The following is a 13,516-nucleotide window of genomic DNA, read 5'->3' as shown; positions in this document are numbered from 1 at the left end:
TAATTGACCAATTAATTGAATCTTAGAGGGATATTTTTTTGTCTTTAAAGTATTAAAATGGATATTTGGATAAATTTTTTTTTAGTAAATTAGTAATAAACAAAACATATTATAACGTTTGACATAGCAAATATTATTTTTAATAATTTCATTGCTAGATTAGTTATTATTATAACGTTTGACTAAAATAAACAAATAATTATACTATTTATAAAAAGTATTGAATTTTAGTTAAGTTAAAATATTTTTGTATTAATGATATAACATAGAGCAGAGGGGTTCATTAGACATTACCCAAAAAAAAAAAAAAACAATTATATATTTAAAGTGCTACATATATATATATATATATTTAACTGGTTACTACGAACAAATATTTTTATTAGGAAATGTCATGACAAATTCAATACAAGCAAAACTTTCTAAAGCAGTTATACATACATTAAACAACCAACTAGAGAGTGAGGAAACCCTTACCTGACATGAGGATGTGCAAATGTACTACTGGATTGTATGAGAGTGAGAGGGAGAGAGGGAGACTACAATGATCAGTTTGTATGAGAGTTAAGAGGGAAGTATTGTTCTGCTCTGTAGAATGAGTATGAGAGTTGAGAGAGGAATAATGCAGAGTAAGAGAGGATGAGTTGAGAGAGAAGACATAAACAAGTCACGGGCTTAAGATGTCCTGGCAGAGAATCAAGTAAAAACGTGAAAATAAAGCAAAAACGTGAATGTTCAGGCCAGAGTTAACAAAAAAAGGCTGAGGTTGGCTGTCAGTGACATGACCGGATGGGACTGGACATAATGGTGTGCATATAAAAATTGAGTTTCTGAGACTCGAGATATACGTGGCATCTACGTGGCATCCACATAGATCTCGAGTTTCTGAGACTCGAGATCTATGTGTCATCCATGTGGCTGCCATGTAGATCTCGAGTCTCAGAAACTCGAGATCTATGTGGATGCCACGTGGCATCAGGCCACGTCAAACCATAAAAACCGAGCTTTAAAGGGTCGAGGTATGAGCGCAGAATTCGAGTCTCTGACGCTCGAGATGTTATTAAATTAAATAGTTTCTAAACCGGGCCAACTAACTAGATAGTTAAAGAAAAAAAAATACATACCTATTTCCTCCAAAAAAAGTTGTTTTGGATTTTTTGGCACAAGAGGAGAGTAATTTGCCATTTGGCATTGACAGTCCAGTCAAGTCGCCTTGTACGACCACGAACAGACAGGGCCAGGACCACGCATGCCCGTAGGGACAGTGTAATAAGAAGAGTTGTATGCTATCCTACCCTGTGTCCTAAAACACAATAAAAAAACCCTCAACACACTATCACATCTCTCTCTCTCTCTCTACGTTTATTTTTTAGTTTTGGGGAAAAAGCAAGACTTTGGTTAAGCTGTGTGAGCTGTACAAAAGCCGTAGTAGTATTAGTTACCAACCAACCCTTTAAGCAAAGATCTGCAACTCTCTCTCTCTCTCTTTCTTTCTCTTTCTAGCGCGAGTGCAAAGCGCGTGGCGGCTCTCTCCCGCATCGCCTTCAGCTGAAAATAAAAAAGCTGCAGAACTAGTAGAACCAGAAACCACTTTCTGTTCATTTGCTCTAAATTTCAGGTACTGTTTCTTTCTTTTTTCTCTCCTCAACTTTCTAGGGTTCCAAACACGTCTTACTTGAGTCTACTCCTTTTGTTTGACTCCAAGCAAGCTCGGATTTCTCAGATCCGTTCTTACATTAGGTTGAATTTCGATTCAATTCAACCTCTGTTTGGTTGCCGAGAAAATGCAGGGAAATAAACAATATTTCGGTTTCTCGATTTTAATTTTTTTTTCCTTCTTCAATTTATCAACTGTGTCTAAGCGAGTTAGAAGTGAAAAAGAAAAAGAAAAGTCAATGTTTTTATATTAATTTCTTAATTTCCTGAGCAATTGAACGGAGGATTATTGAATTCCTAGTTCGGCTTCTAAATCCGGCGTCATTTTGAGAAAATCAGCCACTTATTGTTTGCACTTTCTGAATATTATTATTATTTTTGATTAGTAAGAATGATATATATATACGAAAGTCTACTCTATGCATGAAGAACATAGAACAAAACCCAGAGCTGAATATTATTGTTATTATCTGAATTATTACCAAGAAATTATTATTATTATTATTGTTGTGGTTGTTGTTATGATATAAATTTGGTTTGAATTGGTGTAGGAAGTGGAAATGGCTAGTCGAAAGGAGGATGAGAAAAACGAACGAATTATACGCGGTCTACTCAAACTTAGTGAGAATCGTCGATGTATCAATTGCAATAGTATGGTATGCTATCCATTTCCCTTCTCCACCATTATAGTAACTAATTACTGAGATAGTTTTAATTGCCAAAACCTTACATTTGAGAGTTGCTTTGCTGTATTGCATTGTGAATTAATGGAATTGAACTGCGCACGATCATTGATTGTTTTTTACTAGTTTCTATTTGGCTTTGTTTAAAATGATGTGAAGTAAGTCAGTAAATAACTTGCCATTAACTAGTGAGAAATTGATTACTAGGCGATGTCATTAACTGTGGCAATCAATTCATTGAAATCTATACTTGGTTTTGTCTGTTTCTTGTTAATATCATTGCTTAGGATATGTGGGCTTGACACGTGCGCAATAACCGTTTATAGGGAAATCAAGCAATTAAAGCTTTTATCAAAAACCTTCTCTTTTAAGCATTTTACTTGGACTGAGATAAACCTATAGGATACCTCTAGAGATGCAATCAGTAATTAGAAACACCTTACTGAAATCAATATCTTATCTGGATATCTGAAGAAGGATAAAATTTAAAAATGAAAGCTTTTAATGTTTTAAGGATTTACTTTTCTTTTCTTTTGTTGGGGTAATGGGAATTGTTTTGCTATATTTTTCATTGATACTCTTATGGTCCATTTGGATTGAGGGATAGGGAGGGGGAGTAGAGTAGACTAGAGTAGATTTAGCACAAAATTAGCTCATTTTTAGCCAACTCTACTCTACTCCCCCTCCTTCCCCCTTCCATCCAAACAGGCCATTAGTTTGTATTTCCCTTAATAAGTCATCAAATGTGATGCTTTTTAATCCTCACTTGCTATGGTGAAAGGACGAAACACAATTGATCCCTTTACTTAAGTGGTTTCTGCTTCTCCTTCTTCCTGTTCTAGATCCTTCTATGGTATCTCCAAATGTTGGCACTTTCATTATGTAATGGGTTATAAAGACAAAATCTTAAATTTATAACAATGTTACCATTTTATGTTAATTATTTTGTATTCTTTTCATTTAATATGAATCCTGTCTCAATGAAACTGTGCATTTAAGATTCTTCCAGGTTTAGAGAAATAACTCTTCAAAATTTCTTGAACATTCTCTTGGTCTATTGTTTACTTTTGAATTCTGATTTTTCAGTTAGAATTTTAATGTCTGTGTGGCTTGTAACATAAATTGTTTTGAATTGATATATCTTTCATGGCTTTCACTTATCAAAGAAAGAATTGATATGTTGATCATGACTTTGATTCATCTCTGGATCAAAAAGTTCTTGGAATTCAGGTTATTTTGGTTACGTACGTAGAGCAGACACAGGATGAAGTTGTTGTTTAAGTGTTTTCTTTTAGGATATACTTTACCTGGAATAAAATTACATCCAACTGTCCAACCTCAAAATCATACCATCAGTATGTTTAATGAAAGAACCAATGTGGTAGACTCTTTAAGATTATTACTTGTTTATAGCAATTTTTGAGTTGGTGCTCATTTACATAAAGTATTGGTGTTGTTACTAAGAAGTTCAAAAAGCGTTTACACTCAAATTTTTCCTAAATGGAAAAGTAGATATGGTTTGTTTTACAAGTTCTACTTTATCTTCTGCTAAGCAGGGACCTCAATATGTCTGCACAAATTTCTGGACATTTGTTTGCACTACCTGCAGTGGAATACAGTAAGTGTTGATGTTTCTTAAAATTTCCTTTTCTTTGTGTGTGTGTGTGTGAAAGAGAGAGAGAGAGGGTGAATAGTATTTCCTTTGATGTCATACCTGCAGTCTGTTGATAATGTGTAATTATTTTCAGTCGGGAATTCACGCATCGAGTAAAATCAGTATCAATGGCCAAATTCACTTCACAAGAAGTTACCGCCCTTCAAGAAGGGGGGAATAAGGTAGACATGCATGAATTTTTTTCAGAGATCCGCCAAGTTTTCTTTCCCTTTGTCTTCTTATCTTCTCAATTTTTCATGTTGGACTCATCTGTCTTCTATTCACAGCATGCAAAGGAGATCTACTTTAAAGAATTGGATCCGCAGCGTCATTCTGTTCCTGACAGCAGGTTGTCACTCATTTATATTCTGCTCTATTTATATCTGTCAAAAAAGCTCATGTTCTGATTCAAAATTTTGCTGCCAGTAATGTTGAGAGACTTCGGGACTTTATTAAGCATGTTTATGTGGATAGAAGATATACAGGCGAGCGGAACTATGACAAACCTCCTAGGGTCAAGATGGTAAAATGCCCCTTAACCCTCCCTTTTTAATAGTTCTGACATGTTAATTCAGATTTGAAGCTGTATGCATATAATATATTAATGTTTCAAGAAATAAACTTTTTTTTTTGAGAATGAAATACTTCCTTAATATTAAACCAAAGAGGCTGAATCAGCCTTTACTACATGAAGGATGTCTGGTGGTACATTAACTCGCTCAATCAAAATGTCTGGAAGAAATAAACTTATAAGATAGTTTTTACTTATAGATTGTGGGATCTGTTTTAGATAGTGCTGAATCTGACTGTTTAGGTCTTTTTTTTTTCCCTTTTACATTGTGTGTCGAGCAGGGTGAGAAGGAAGAGTTGTATGAAAACAGGAGAACAGATGCATATCAAGGAGGGTCTCGAAGCCCACAATATGAGGATACATATGAACGCCGGTACAGTGGTAGGTCTAGTCCTGGTGGAAGAAGTTATGAAGAAAGAAGTCCTGGATACGAGCAAGAAAGTCGGCAGTATGGTGATTATAAGAGAAGTCCTGTTCGTCCCGAGATCGTCAGTGATTGGCATCGAGAGGATAGATTTGGAAATGGAAGGAGAGTTGAAGACCGTCGGGAATCTGATGGAGATTCTAAGCTGGAAGGCAGATCACCTGAGCAACCTAAAGATTTAAACGCGTCAAGCCCCCCTATGGTGCGGCCTGTAAGAGAGATTTTGGGAGAGAATGTAATACCTCTTCGTATAAGTGAACCTCCAAAAGCCAATGGTGGCAGGTCTGTTGATGGCTTTTCACATACACAGGTGAGGCTTCTTCTCAATAAAGCTGCATTTATTTTCATTTCTTGATATATGCCTGATTAGTCAAAGCTGTATCTCTTGTTACTCTTATGTATTTTTGGGCCCATGATTTGTTGGCTGACAGAGGGCTAGGGCTTGGAGTGTTTCCCTAATATAGTTTTCTTTTTTGGATTGGGAAGTTCACATGTACCCAGTGGGTTTTGATTCTTTTAAATCCATGACCTTACCCTTGGTGCTTTCTGATGGGGGGAGGAGATGCTGTTTGAGCTAGAGCTCATTAGCCAAAATATAGTACAAAAATAGTGTGTTGGTGTTTATGGTTTCTGGTTGTCTCTGGAAGGTGGTGATTTGGTCTTGAAAAAGTTTAGTAAATATGGTGCAAAGGAGATTTGAATCCATGATCTCAACCTCAGGCTTTTATCATAACTTGGATATTTTTGGAACAAAAAGGGCAAAAGCTATTCTTTATTTTATCTTTTGTGGAGTAAACTGAATTTTTATCTTCAGCAATCCATTATTGTTATCAAATTGAAATAGAATTGAGAGGTTAGAAGAAAGATGAAGACACATCTTCAGAACCCATAAACTATGTCCTTTTCTTCTTCTTCTTCTTCTTCTTAGTAAATTCCATTTTTGGCGCATTTTTGAAATCTTCATGAAGCTGTAACCTTCTACATCCTTTAACGGGAAACACTTGATGGCTACAATGAACCCATTCCTGGTTTGCACAAATACTTATCCATGTTTGAGGCCATCTTATAGCAATCCATGTTCTGGTCAATATGTGTATGATAGCTAGCTGTATTTCAAGTTAAATTGATTTCACTCACAAGCAGTGTGATTATACTCCCCTGCAAGTCTGTGTTTTCCCCTTTGGTGGTAATCTTTAAAGATTAATAAAAACATGTGTATGGAGTCATTCTGTTATCGGTTAATATTCCTCAAACATTAATAGAAGCACATGTATGGATTCATTCTGTTATTGGTTTTAAATGCAGAGAACCGCATCTTCCAGTAGCTTGGGATCCAGTAATGGGAATCCGGTGGAAGTTAAAGTGGAGAATTCTGGAAGCTTAATTGATTTTGATGCTGACCCTGCACCTCCAATTGCTGCAGCTGTTCCACAAGCACAACAAACATTTGTGACTCAACCAACTGGAAATTCAGCAACTTCTACCAATGACAACAATTGGGCCTCTTTTGATGTTGCCCCAGAGCCAAAAGTATCTCAAGCCCCTTCAAATGTCAATACATTAGATGTATTATCACAATTATCAGTTTCAGTATCTGCACCTGGTCATGTTTCTGGAAATCCTGGTGGGGCTGGTTCTCTTACAACTGCAACCTCTAGCAACTTGACAATGTTACCTAATACTGGTGTTTCAGCTTTTGCACCTGTAGGAAATATACCGGCATTGCCCTTTACGGCTGGTGCTCCTGTTGCTTCACCAATAAGCAGTGTGTCAGCGTTTCCCCCTGGTGGCGCACCTGCAATTGCCCCTGGATTGATGCCAATATTGCCTGTTAATGGTGGTGTTTCATTTGCCCAAGTTCCAGGTTCTGGGCAAGCGCCTAATTTGCAGCATCAGCAACCTTCTTTCTTCCCTGCTACTGGTAGTCAATCAACTGCTCACCAATTTACACCTTCAGTAGATTTAGCTTCAGGCAATCAGGTGGGCTTATAGTGTGGTCATCTAGATTTTGTAATGGAAGCCTGTTACAAGTAGTTACATTGTTGCTTTGTGGGAAATTTTGCAGCAGTGGAATTCATCACTTACCACTAATTCACATGGGCCTTCAAGTGCTCCAGCTGGACAAGCACCCCAAGCTTTCTCAAAACCTGTAAATGTGCCCACTTCTAGTGATGTGTCACAATCAAGTGCAAGAAAAGCACTGCCTGAGGTAATTGTCTCTTCACTGCGCTTTCTTTGACGTCTATTTAATTTGCATATGCATTACATATGTTATAATAATCCCTGATGCCACTGCAGGACCTTTTTGCTGCCACCTCCTATTCACATTTTGCTGCACCAGTGCCAGGGTGGCAAATGGGTCCACCCCATGGTATGGGGTTCGCTATGCAATATGCTATGGTAAAATTAAATTCTGAACTTATCAAGTTTCTGAGTGGTTCTCTTTCACAAAATGGCTTGTATCAATGAATAAAGGAAATCACTAATGCTTGAATTTTTTATCATTGTTACAGCCAGCGCCAACTTTTCAACAATCAAAATCTTCAAACCCATTTGACTTAAGCAGCGAACCACCTTCAGTTCAAGCCTCAATGGTATTTGATCTCAACTCATTTGAATTGATCCCACTTACTGCTTCTGGTTTTTCTTGGTCTTATTTGGAATATTATGTGTATTGTTTTAGCACATTAACTTGTCAGAGGAGACTAGTGGAAAGGGTAATTTGAAATTTTAATAATTTTATAAAGATGAATATGGGATATTCAATCTAGTTTAGACTGGAAAAAACTTTCTTTTGGATGCCACACTTGGAGAATTAGAGAAGGCTAATTACTTTGGGAGTGCTCAATTTGACCATTCAGTTTGTTAGGTATGCTACACATGATTAGTTGGGATTGTTGCTAAAGCTCCTTTTTTCTAGTAAGAAAAGGAAAATGCTAACGATACTACCTGTTCTGCTACAAAATGCTTACAAATTGACATGGCAATGATTGTGATTGGTACCACATCAACCTCATATTACATAAATTTCTAAATCATGTTTTTGTCCTGTATTCAATAGTTGACACTCAAGCTTTTAAGGCTACTATAGTAAAATTTGTAGTAACCTTAGAATCACTCTTAAGAATTAACTGTTTCTAAGCTGTACATCTGAATATTTCTTCCAGTAGTTGTAGTCTTTCCTGATGTGTGTTTCTTCTGATGCAGTTTCCTTCCATGGCACCCTTGCAAGGTGCTCTACCAAATGTCCAGCCTGCTTCAGGCTTAATGCGCACTTCCAGCTATGGTACTCCTTCATCAGTATGGATGGCACCCCAGGCACCACCTTATGCATCGGCATTGCCTCCCCCGGCACCATCTTATGTATCAGCAGTACCTCCAAGTATAGACATCTTTTTCTCAAAAAAATCCCCCCACTATGCTATGTTTTATCTGCTAACTTTTCACATATTCTTAGTATATGCACTTTCACGTTCTGAATTCTGCTTTGTGAAAACCTTAGGGGCGTACATGGTACAACAAGTACCCGGTAACATGCCACACATGCCACCTTCAGGGTAATTGCTTCTTATACCATAATTTTAGTTATAAAAATGGTTGTGTTGGATGTTATGTATTCATTCTTCTTCACCAGTAATGTTCATATCTATTTGTGTCACTAATCGAGGTTTCTTGAGTATATTTGCAGGCATCAAGGACTAGGGGGCTTGGGCAATGATGGGGCTGCTTTTAGCTCCTTAAATATGGATCAGCAACTGGCTGGAAGATTCTCAGCACCTGCTACACCAAATCCTTACTCTTCTGCCAGTGGAAACCCATTTGGATAAATATGAAAAGGAAAGCCTTTCTGATTCATTTAGGTTAAGCATCAACTTGTTGCTCCCTGTCAAGTTGCTGGGTGGAAAGTTTTGGTTTCTATATTGTGGTAGTTTTAATTTAGCCAGCCGAAGGAGAGAATTGTTCTGTTCACACCCGTGATAAAAATCAAATGCCCACATTGGTCATCTAAAATTTATTTGATGCTGTGAGACACAGAGAGAGAGAGAGAGAGAGAGAGAGAGAGAGAGAGAGGGCACAGCATATGATTATGGAGTGTTTCCCTAATATAGTTTTCTTTTTTGGATTGGGAAGTTCACATGTACCCAGTGGGTTTTGATTCTTTTAAATCCATGACCTTACCCTTGGTGCTTTCTGATGGGGGGAGGAGATGCTGTTTGAGCTAGAGCTCATTAGCCAGAATATAGTACAAAAATAGTGTGTTGGTGTTTATGGTTTCTGGTTGTCTCTGGAAGGTGGTGATTTGGTCTTGAAAAAGTTTAGTAAATATGGTGCAAAGGAGATTTGAATCCATGATCTCAACCTCAGGCTTTTATCATAACTTGGATCTTTTTGGAACGAAAAGGGCAAAAGCTATTCTTTATTTTATCTTTTGTGGAGTAAACTGAATTTTTATCTTCAGCAATCCATTATTGTTATCAAATTGAAATAGAATTGAGAGGTTAGAAGAAAGATGAAGACACATCTTCGGAACCCATAAACTATGTCCTTTTCTTCTTCTTCTTCTTCTTCTTAGTAAATTCCATTTTTGGCGCATTTTTGAAATCTTCATGAAGCTGTAACCTTCTACATCCTTTAACGGGAAACACTTGATGGCTACAATGAACCCATTCCTGGTTTGCACAAATACTTATCCATGTTTGAGGCCATCTTATAGCAATCCATGTTCTGGTCAATATGTGTATGATAGCTAGCTGTATTTCAAGTTAAATTGATTTCACTCACAAGCAGTGTGATTATACTCCCCTGCAAGTCTGTGTTTTCCCCTTTGGTGGTAATCTTTAAAGATTAATAAAAACATGTGTATGGAGTCATTCTGTTATTGGTTAATATTCCTCAAACATTAATAGAAGCACATGTATGGATTCATTCTGTTATTGGTTTTAAATGCAGAGAACCGCATCTTCCAGTAGCTTGGGATCCAGTAATGGGAATCCGGTGGAAGTTAAAGTGGAGAATTCTGGAAGCTTAATTGATTTTGATGCTGACCCTGCACCTCCAATTGCTGCAGCTGTTCCACAAGCACAACAAACATTTGTGACTCAACCAACTGGAAATTCAGCAACTTCTACCAATGACAACAATTGGGCCTCTTTTGATGTTGCCCCAGAGCCAAAAGTATCTCAAGCCCCTTCAAATGTCAATACATTAGATGTATTATCACAATTATCAGTTTCAGTATCTGCACCTGGTCATGTTTCTGGAAATCCTGGTGGGGCTGGTTCTCTTACAACTGCAACCTCTAGCAACTTGACAATGTTACCTAATACTGGTGTTTCAGCTTTTGCACCTGTAGGAAATATACCGGCATTGCCCTTTACGGCTGGTGCTCCTGTTGCTTCACCAATAAGCAGTGTGTCAGCGTTTCCCCCTGGTGGCGCACCTGCAATTGCCCCTGGATTGATGCCAATATTGCCTGTTAATGGTGGTGTTTCATTTGCCCAAGTTCCAGGTTCTGGGCAAGCGCCTAATTTGCAGCATCAGCAACCTTCTTTCTTCCCTGCTACTGGTAGTCAATCAACTGCTCACCAATTTACACCTTCAGTAGATTTAGCTTCAGGCAATCAGGTGGGCTTATAGTGTGGTCATCTAGATTTTGTAATGGAAGCCTGTTACAAGTAGTTACATTGTTGCTTTGTGGGAAATTTTGCAGCAGTGGAATTCATCACTTACCACTAATTCACATGGGCCTTCAAGTGCTCCAGCTGGACAAGCACCCCAAGCTTTCTCAAAACCTGTAAATGTGCCCACTTCTAGTGATGTGTCACAATCAAGTGCAAGAAAAGCACTGCCTGAGGTAATTGTCTCTTCACTGCGCTTTCTTTGACGTCTATTTAATTTGCATATGCATTACATATGTTATAATAATCCCTGATGCCACTGCAGGACCTTTTTGCTGCCACCTCCTATTCACATTTTGCTGCACCAGTGCCAGGGTGGCAAATGGGTCCACCCCATGGTATGGGGTTCGCTATGCAATATGCTATGGTAAAATTAAATTCTGAACTTATCAAGTTTCTGAGTGGTTCTCTTTCACAAAATGGCTTGTATCAATGAATAAAGGAAATCACTAATGCTTGAATTTTTTATCATTGTTACAGCCAGCGCCAACTTTTCAACAATCAAAATCTTCAAACCCATTTGACTTAAGCAGCGAACCACCTTCAGTTCAAGCCTCAATGGTATTTGATCTCAACTCATTTGAATTGATCCCACTTACTGCTTCTGGTTTTTCTTGGTCTTATTTGGAATATTATGTGTATTGTTTTAGCACATTAACTTGTCAGAGGAGACTAGTGGAAAGGGTAATTTGAAATTTTAATAATTTTATAAAGATGAATATGGGATATTCAATCTAGTTTAGACTGGAAAAAACTTTCTTTTGGATGCCACACTTGGAGAATTAGAGAAGGCTAATTACTTTGGGAGTGCTCAATTTGACCATTCAGTTTGTTAGGTATGCTACACATGATTAGTTGGGATTGTTGCTAAAGCTCCTTTTTTCTAGTAAGAAAAGGAAAATGCTAACGATACTACCTGTTCTGCTACAAAATGCTTACAAATTGACATGGCAATGATTGTGATTGGTACCACATCAACCTCATATTACATAAATTTCTAAATCATGTTTTTGTCCTGTATTCAATAGTTGACACTTACGCTTTTAAGGCTACTATAGTAAAATTTGTAGTAACCTTAGAATCACTCTTAAGAATTAACTGTTTCTAAGCTGTACATCTGAATATTTCTTCGAGTAGTTGTAGTCTTTCCTGATGTGTGTTTCTTCTGATGCAGTTTCCTTCCATGGCACCCTTGCAAGGTGCTCTACCAAATGTCCAGCCTGCTTCAGGCTTAATGCGCACTTCCAGCTATGGTACTCCTTCATCAGTATGGATGGCACCCCAGGCACCACCTTATGCATCGGCATTGCCTCCCCCGGCACCATCTTATGTATCAGCAGTACCTCCAAGTATAGACATCTTTTTCTCAAAAAAATCCCCCCACTATGCTATGTTTTATCTGCTAACTTTTCACATATTCTTAGTATATGCACTTTCACGTTCTGAATTCTGCTTTGTGAAAACCTTAGGGGCGTACATGGTACAACAAGTACCCGGTAACATGCCACACATGCCACCTTCAGGGTAATTGCTTCTTATACCATAATTTTAGTTATAAAAATGGTTGTGTTGGATGTTATGTATTCATTCTTCTTCACCAGTAATGTTCATATCTATTTGTGTCACTAATCGAGGTTTCTTGAGTATATTTGCAGGCATCAAGGACTAGGGGGCTTGGGCAATGATGGGGCTGCTTTTAGCTCCTTAAATATGGATCAGCAACTGGCTGGAAGATTCTCAGCACCTGCTACACCAAATCCTTACTCTTCTGCCAGTGGAAACCCATTTGGATAAATATGAAAAGGAAAGCCTTTCTGATTCATTTAGGTTAAGCATCAACTTGTTGCTCCCTGTCAAGTTGCTGGGTGGAAAGTTTTGGTTTCTATATTGTGGTAGTTTTAATTTAGCCAGCCGAAGGAGAGAATTGTTCTGTTCACACCCGTGATAAAAATCAAATGCCCACATTGGTCATCTAAAATTTATTTGATGCTGTGAGAGAGAGAGAGAGAGAGAGAGAGAGAGAGAGAGAGGGCACAGCATATGATTGAAAGGGGGTAGGAGACCACTGTAATGGAGAAGGTCAAAATTTTGTGGCAAATGGTGTTAGGTATGTGCGTGTAATGTTTCAGCCGAACGTGTGTTTATTTGCTGCCCCTATAAGCTGGATAATTTTATCTTTGGGCGTTTGTGTTGTATGATTTTGTAATCGTTTAATCATTGTGGTGAGCTCGTTGAGTCTGTGAAAAGTTAATGAAAACAATGTATACAGTGATGTTATAGTGGAGTACAGTTTGTATGCTAATATTATTGAATTTGAAGATAATTTTTTTGCCAGAATGCCACCTTCAGGGTAATTGCTTCTTATACCATAATTTTAGTTATAAAAATGGTTGTGTTGGATGTTATGTATTCATTCTTCTTCACCAGTAATGTTCATATCTATTTGTGTCACTAATCGAGGTTTCTTGAGTATATTTGCAGGCATCAAGGACTAGGGGGCTTGGGCAATGATGGGGCTGCTTTTAGCTCCTTAAATATGGATCAGCAACTGGCTGGAAGATTCTCAGCACCTGCTACACCAAATCCTTACTCTTCTGCCAGTGGAAACCCATTTGGATAAATATGAAAAGGAAAGCCTTTCTGATTCATTTAGGTTAAGCATCAACTTGTTGCTCCCTGTCAAGTTGCTGGGTGGAAAGTTTTGGTTTCTATATTGTGGTAGTTTTAATTTAGCCAGCCGAAGGAGAGAATTGTTCTGTTCACACCCGTGATAAAAATCAAATGCCCACATTGGTCATCTAAAATTTATTTGATGCTGTGAGACACAGAGAGAGAGAGAGAGAGAGAGAG

General features: G+C 37.8%; 1 protein-coding gene across 1 annotated transcript; it reads left to right on the top strand.

The window, feature by feature from the left end:
- The first annotated feature begins 1,404 nt into the window (after nucleotides 1-1,404).
- On the top strand, nucleotides 1,405-13,003 carry LOC111988836 (probable ADP-ribosylation factor GTPase-activating protein AGD14). The gene is made up of 21 exons (XM_065780811.1): nucleotides 1,405-1,618; nucleotides 2,208-2,312; nucleotides 3,896-3,957; nucleotides 4,088-4,175; nucleotides 4,281-4,342; nucleotides 4,420-4,516; nucleotides 4,846-5,298; nucleotides 6,294-6,968; nucleotides 7,054-7,197; nucleotides 7,287-7,388; nucleotides 7,502-7,582; nucleotides 8,196-8,370; nucleotides 8,491-8,545; nucleotides 8,677-8,812; nucleotides 9,933-10,613; nucleotides 10,699-10,842; nucleotides 10,932-11,033; nucleotides 11,147-11,227; nucleotides 11,841-12,015; nucleotides 12,136-12,190; nucleotides 12,322-13,003. The coding sequence occupies exons 2-21, from the start codon at nucleotides 2,217-2,219 to the stop codon at nucleotides 12,458-12,460; spliced, it is 3,603 nt and encodes a 1,200-aa protein (XP_065636883.1). The 5' UTR covers nucleotides 1,405-1,618; nucleotides 2,208-2,216; the 3' UTR covers nucleotides 12,461-13,003.
- Nucleotides 13,004-13,516: the final 513 nt, after the last annotated feature.

This window comes from Quercus suber, unplaced genomic scaffold (assembly GCF_002906115.3).
Source record: "Quercus suber isolate HL8 unplaced genomic scaffold, Cork oak 2.0 scaffold_247, whole genome shotgun sequence".
Classification (NCBI taxonomy): Eukaryota; Viridiplantae; Streptophyta; class Magnoliopsida; order Fagales; family Fagaceae; genus Quercus; species Quercus suber.
This window is presented reverse-complemented; position numbering and strand designations above follow the sequence as displayed.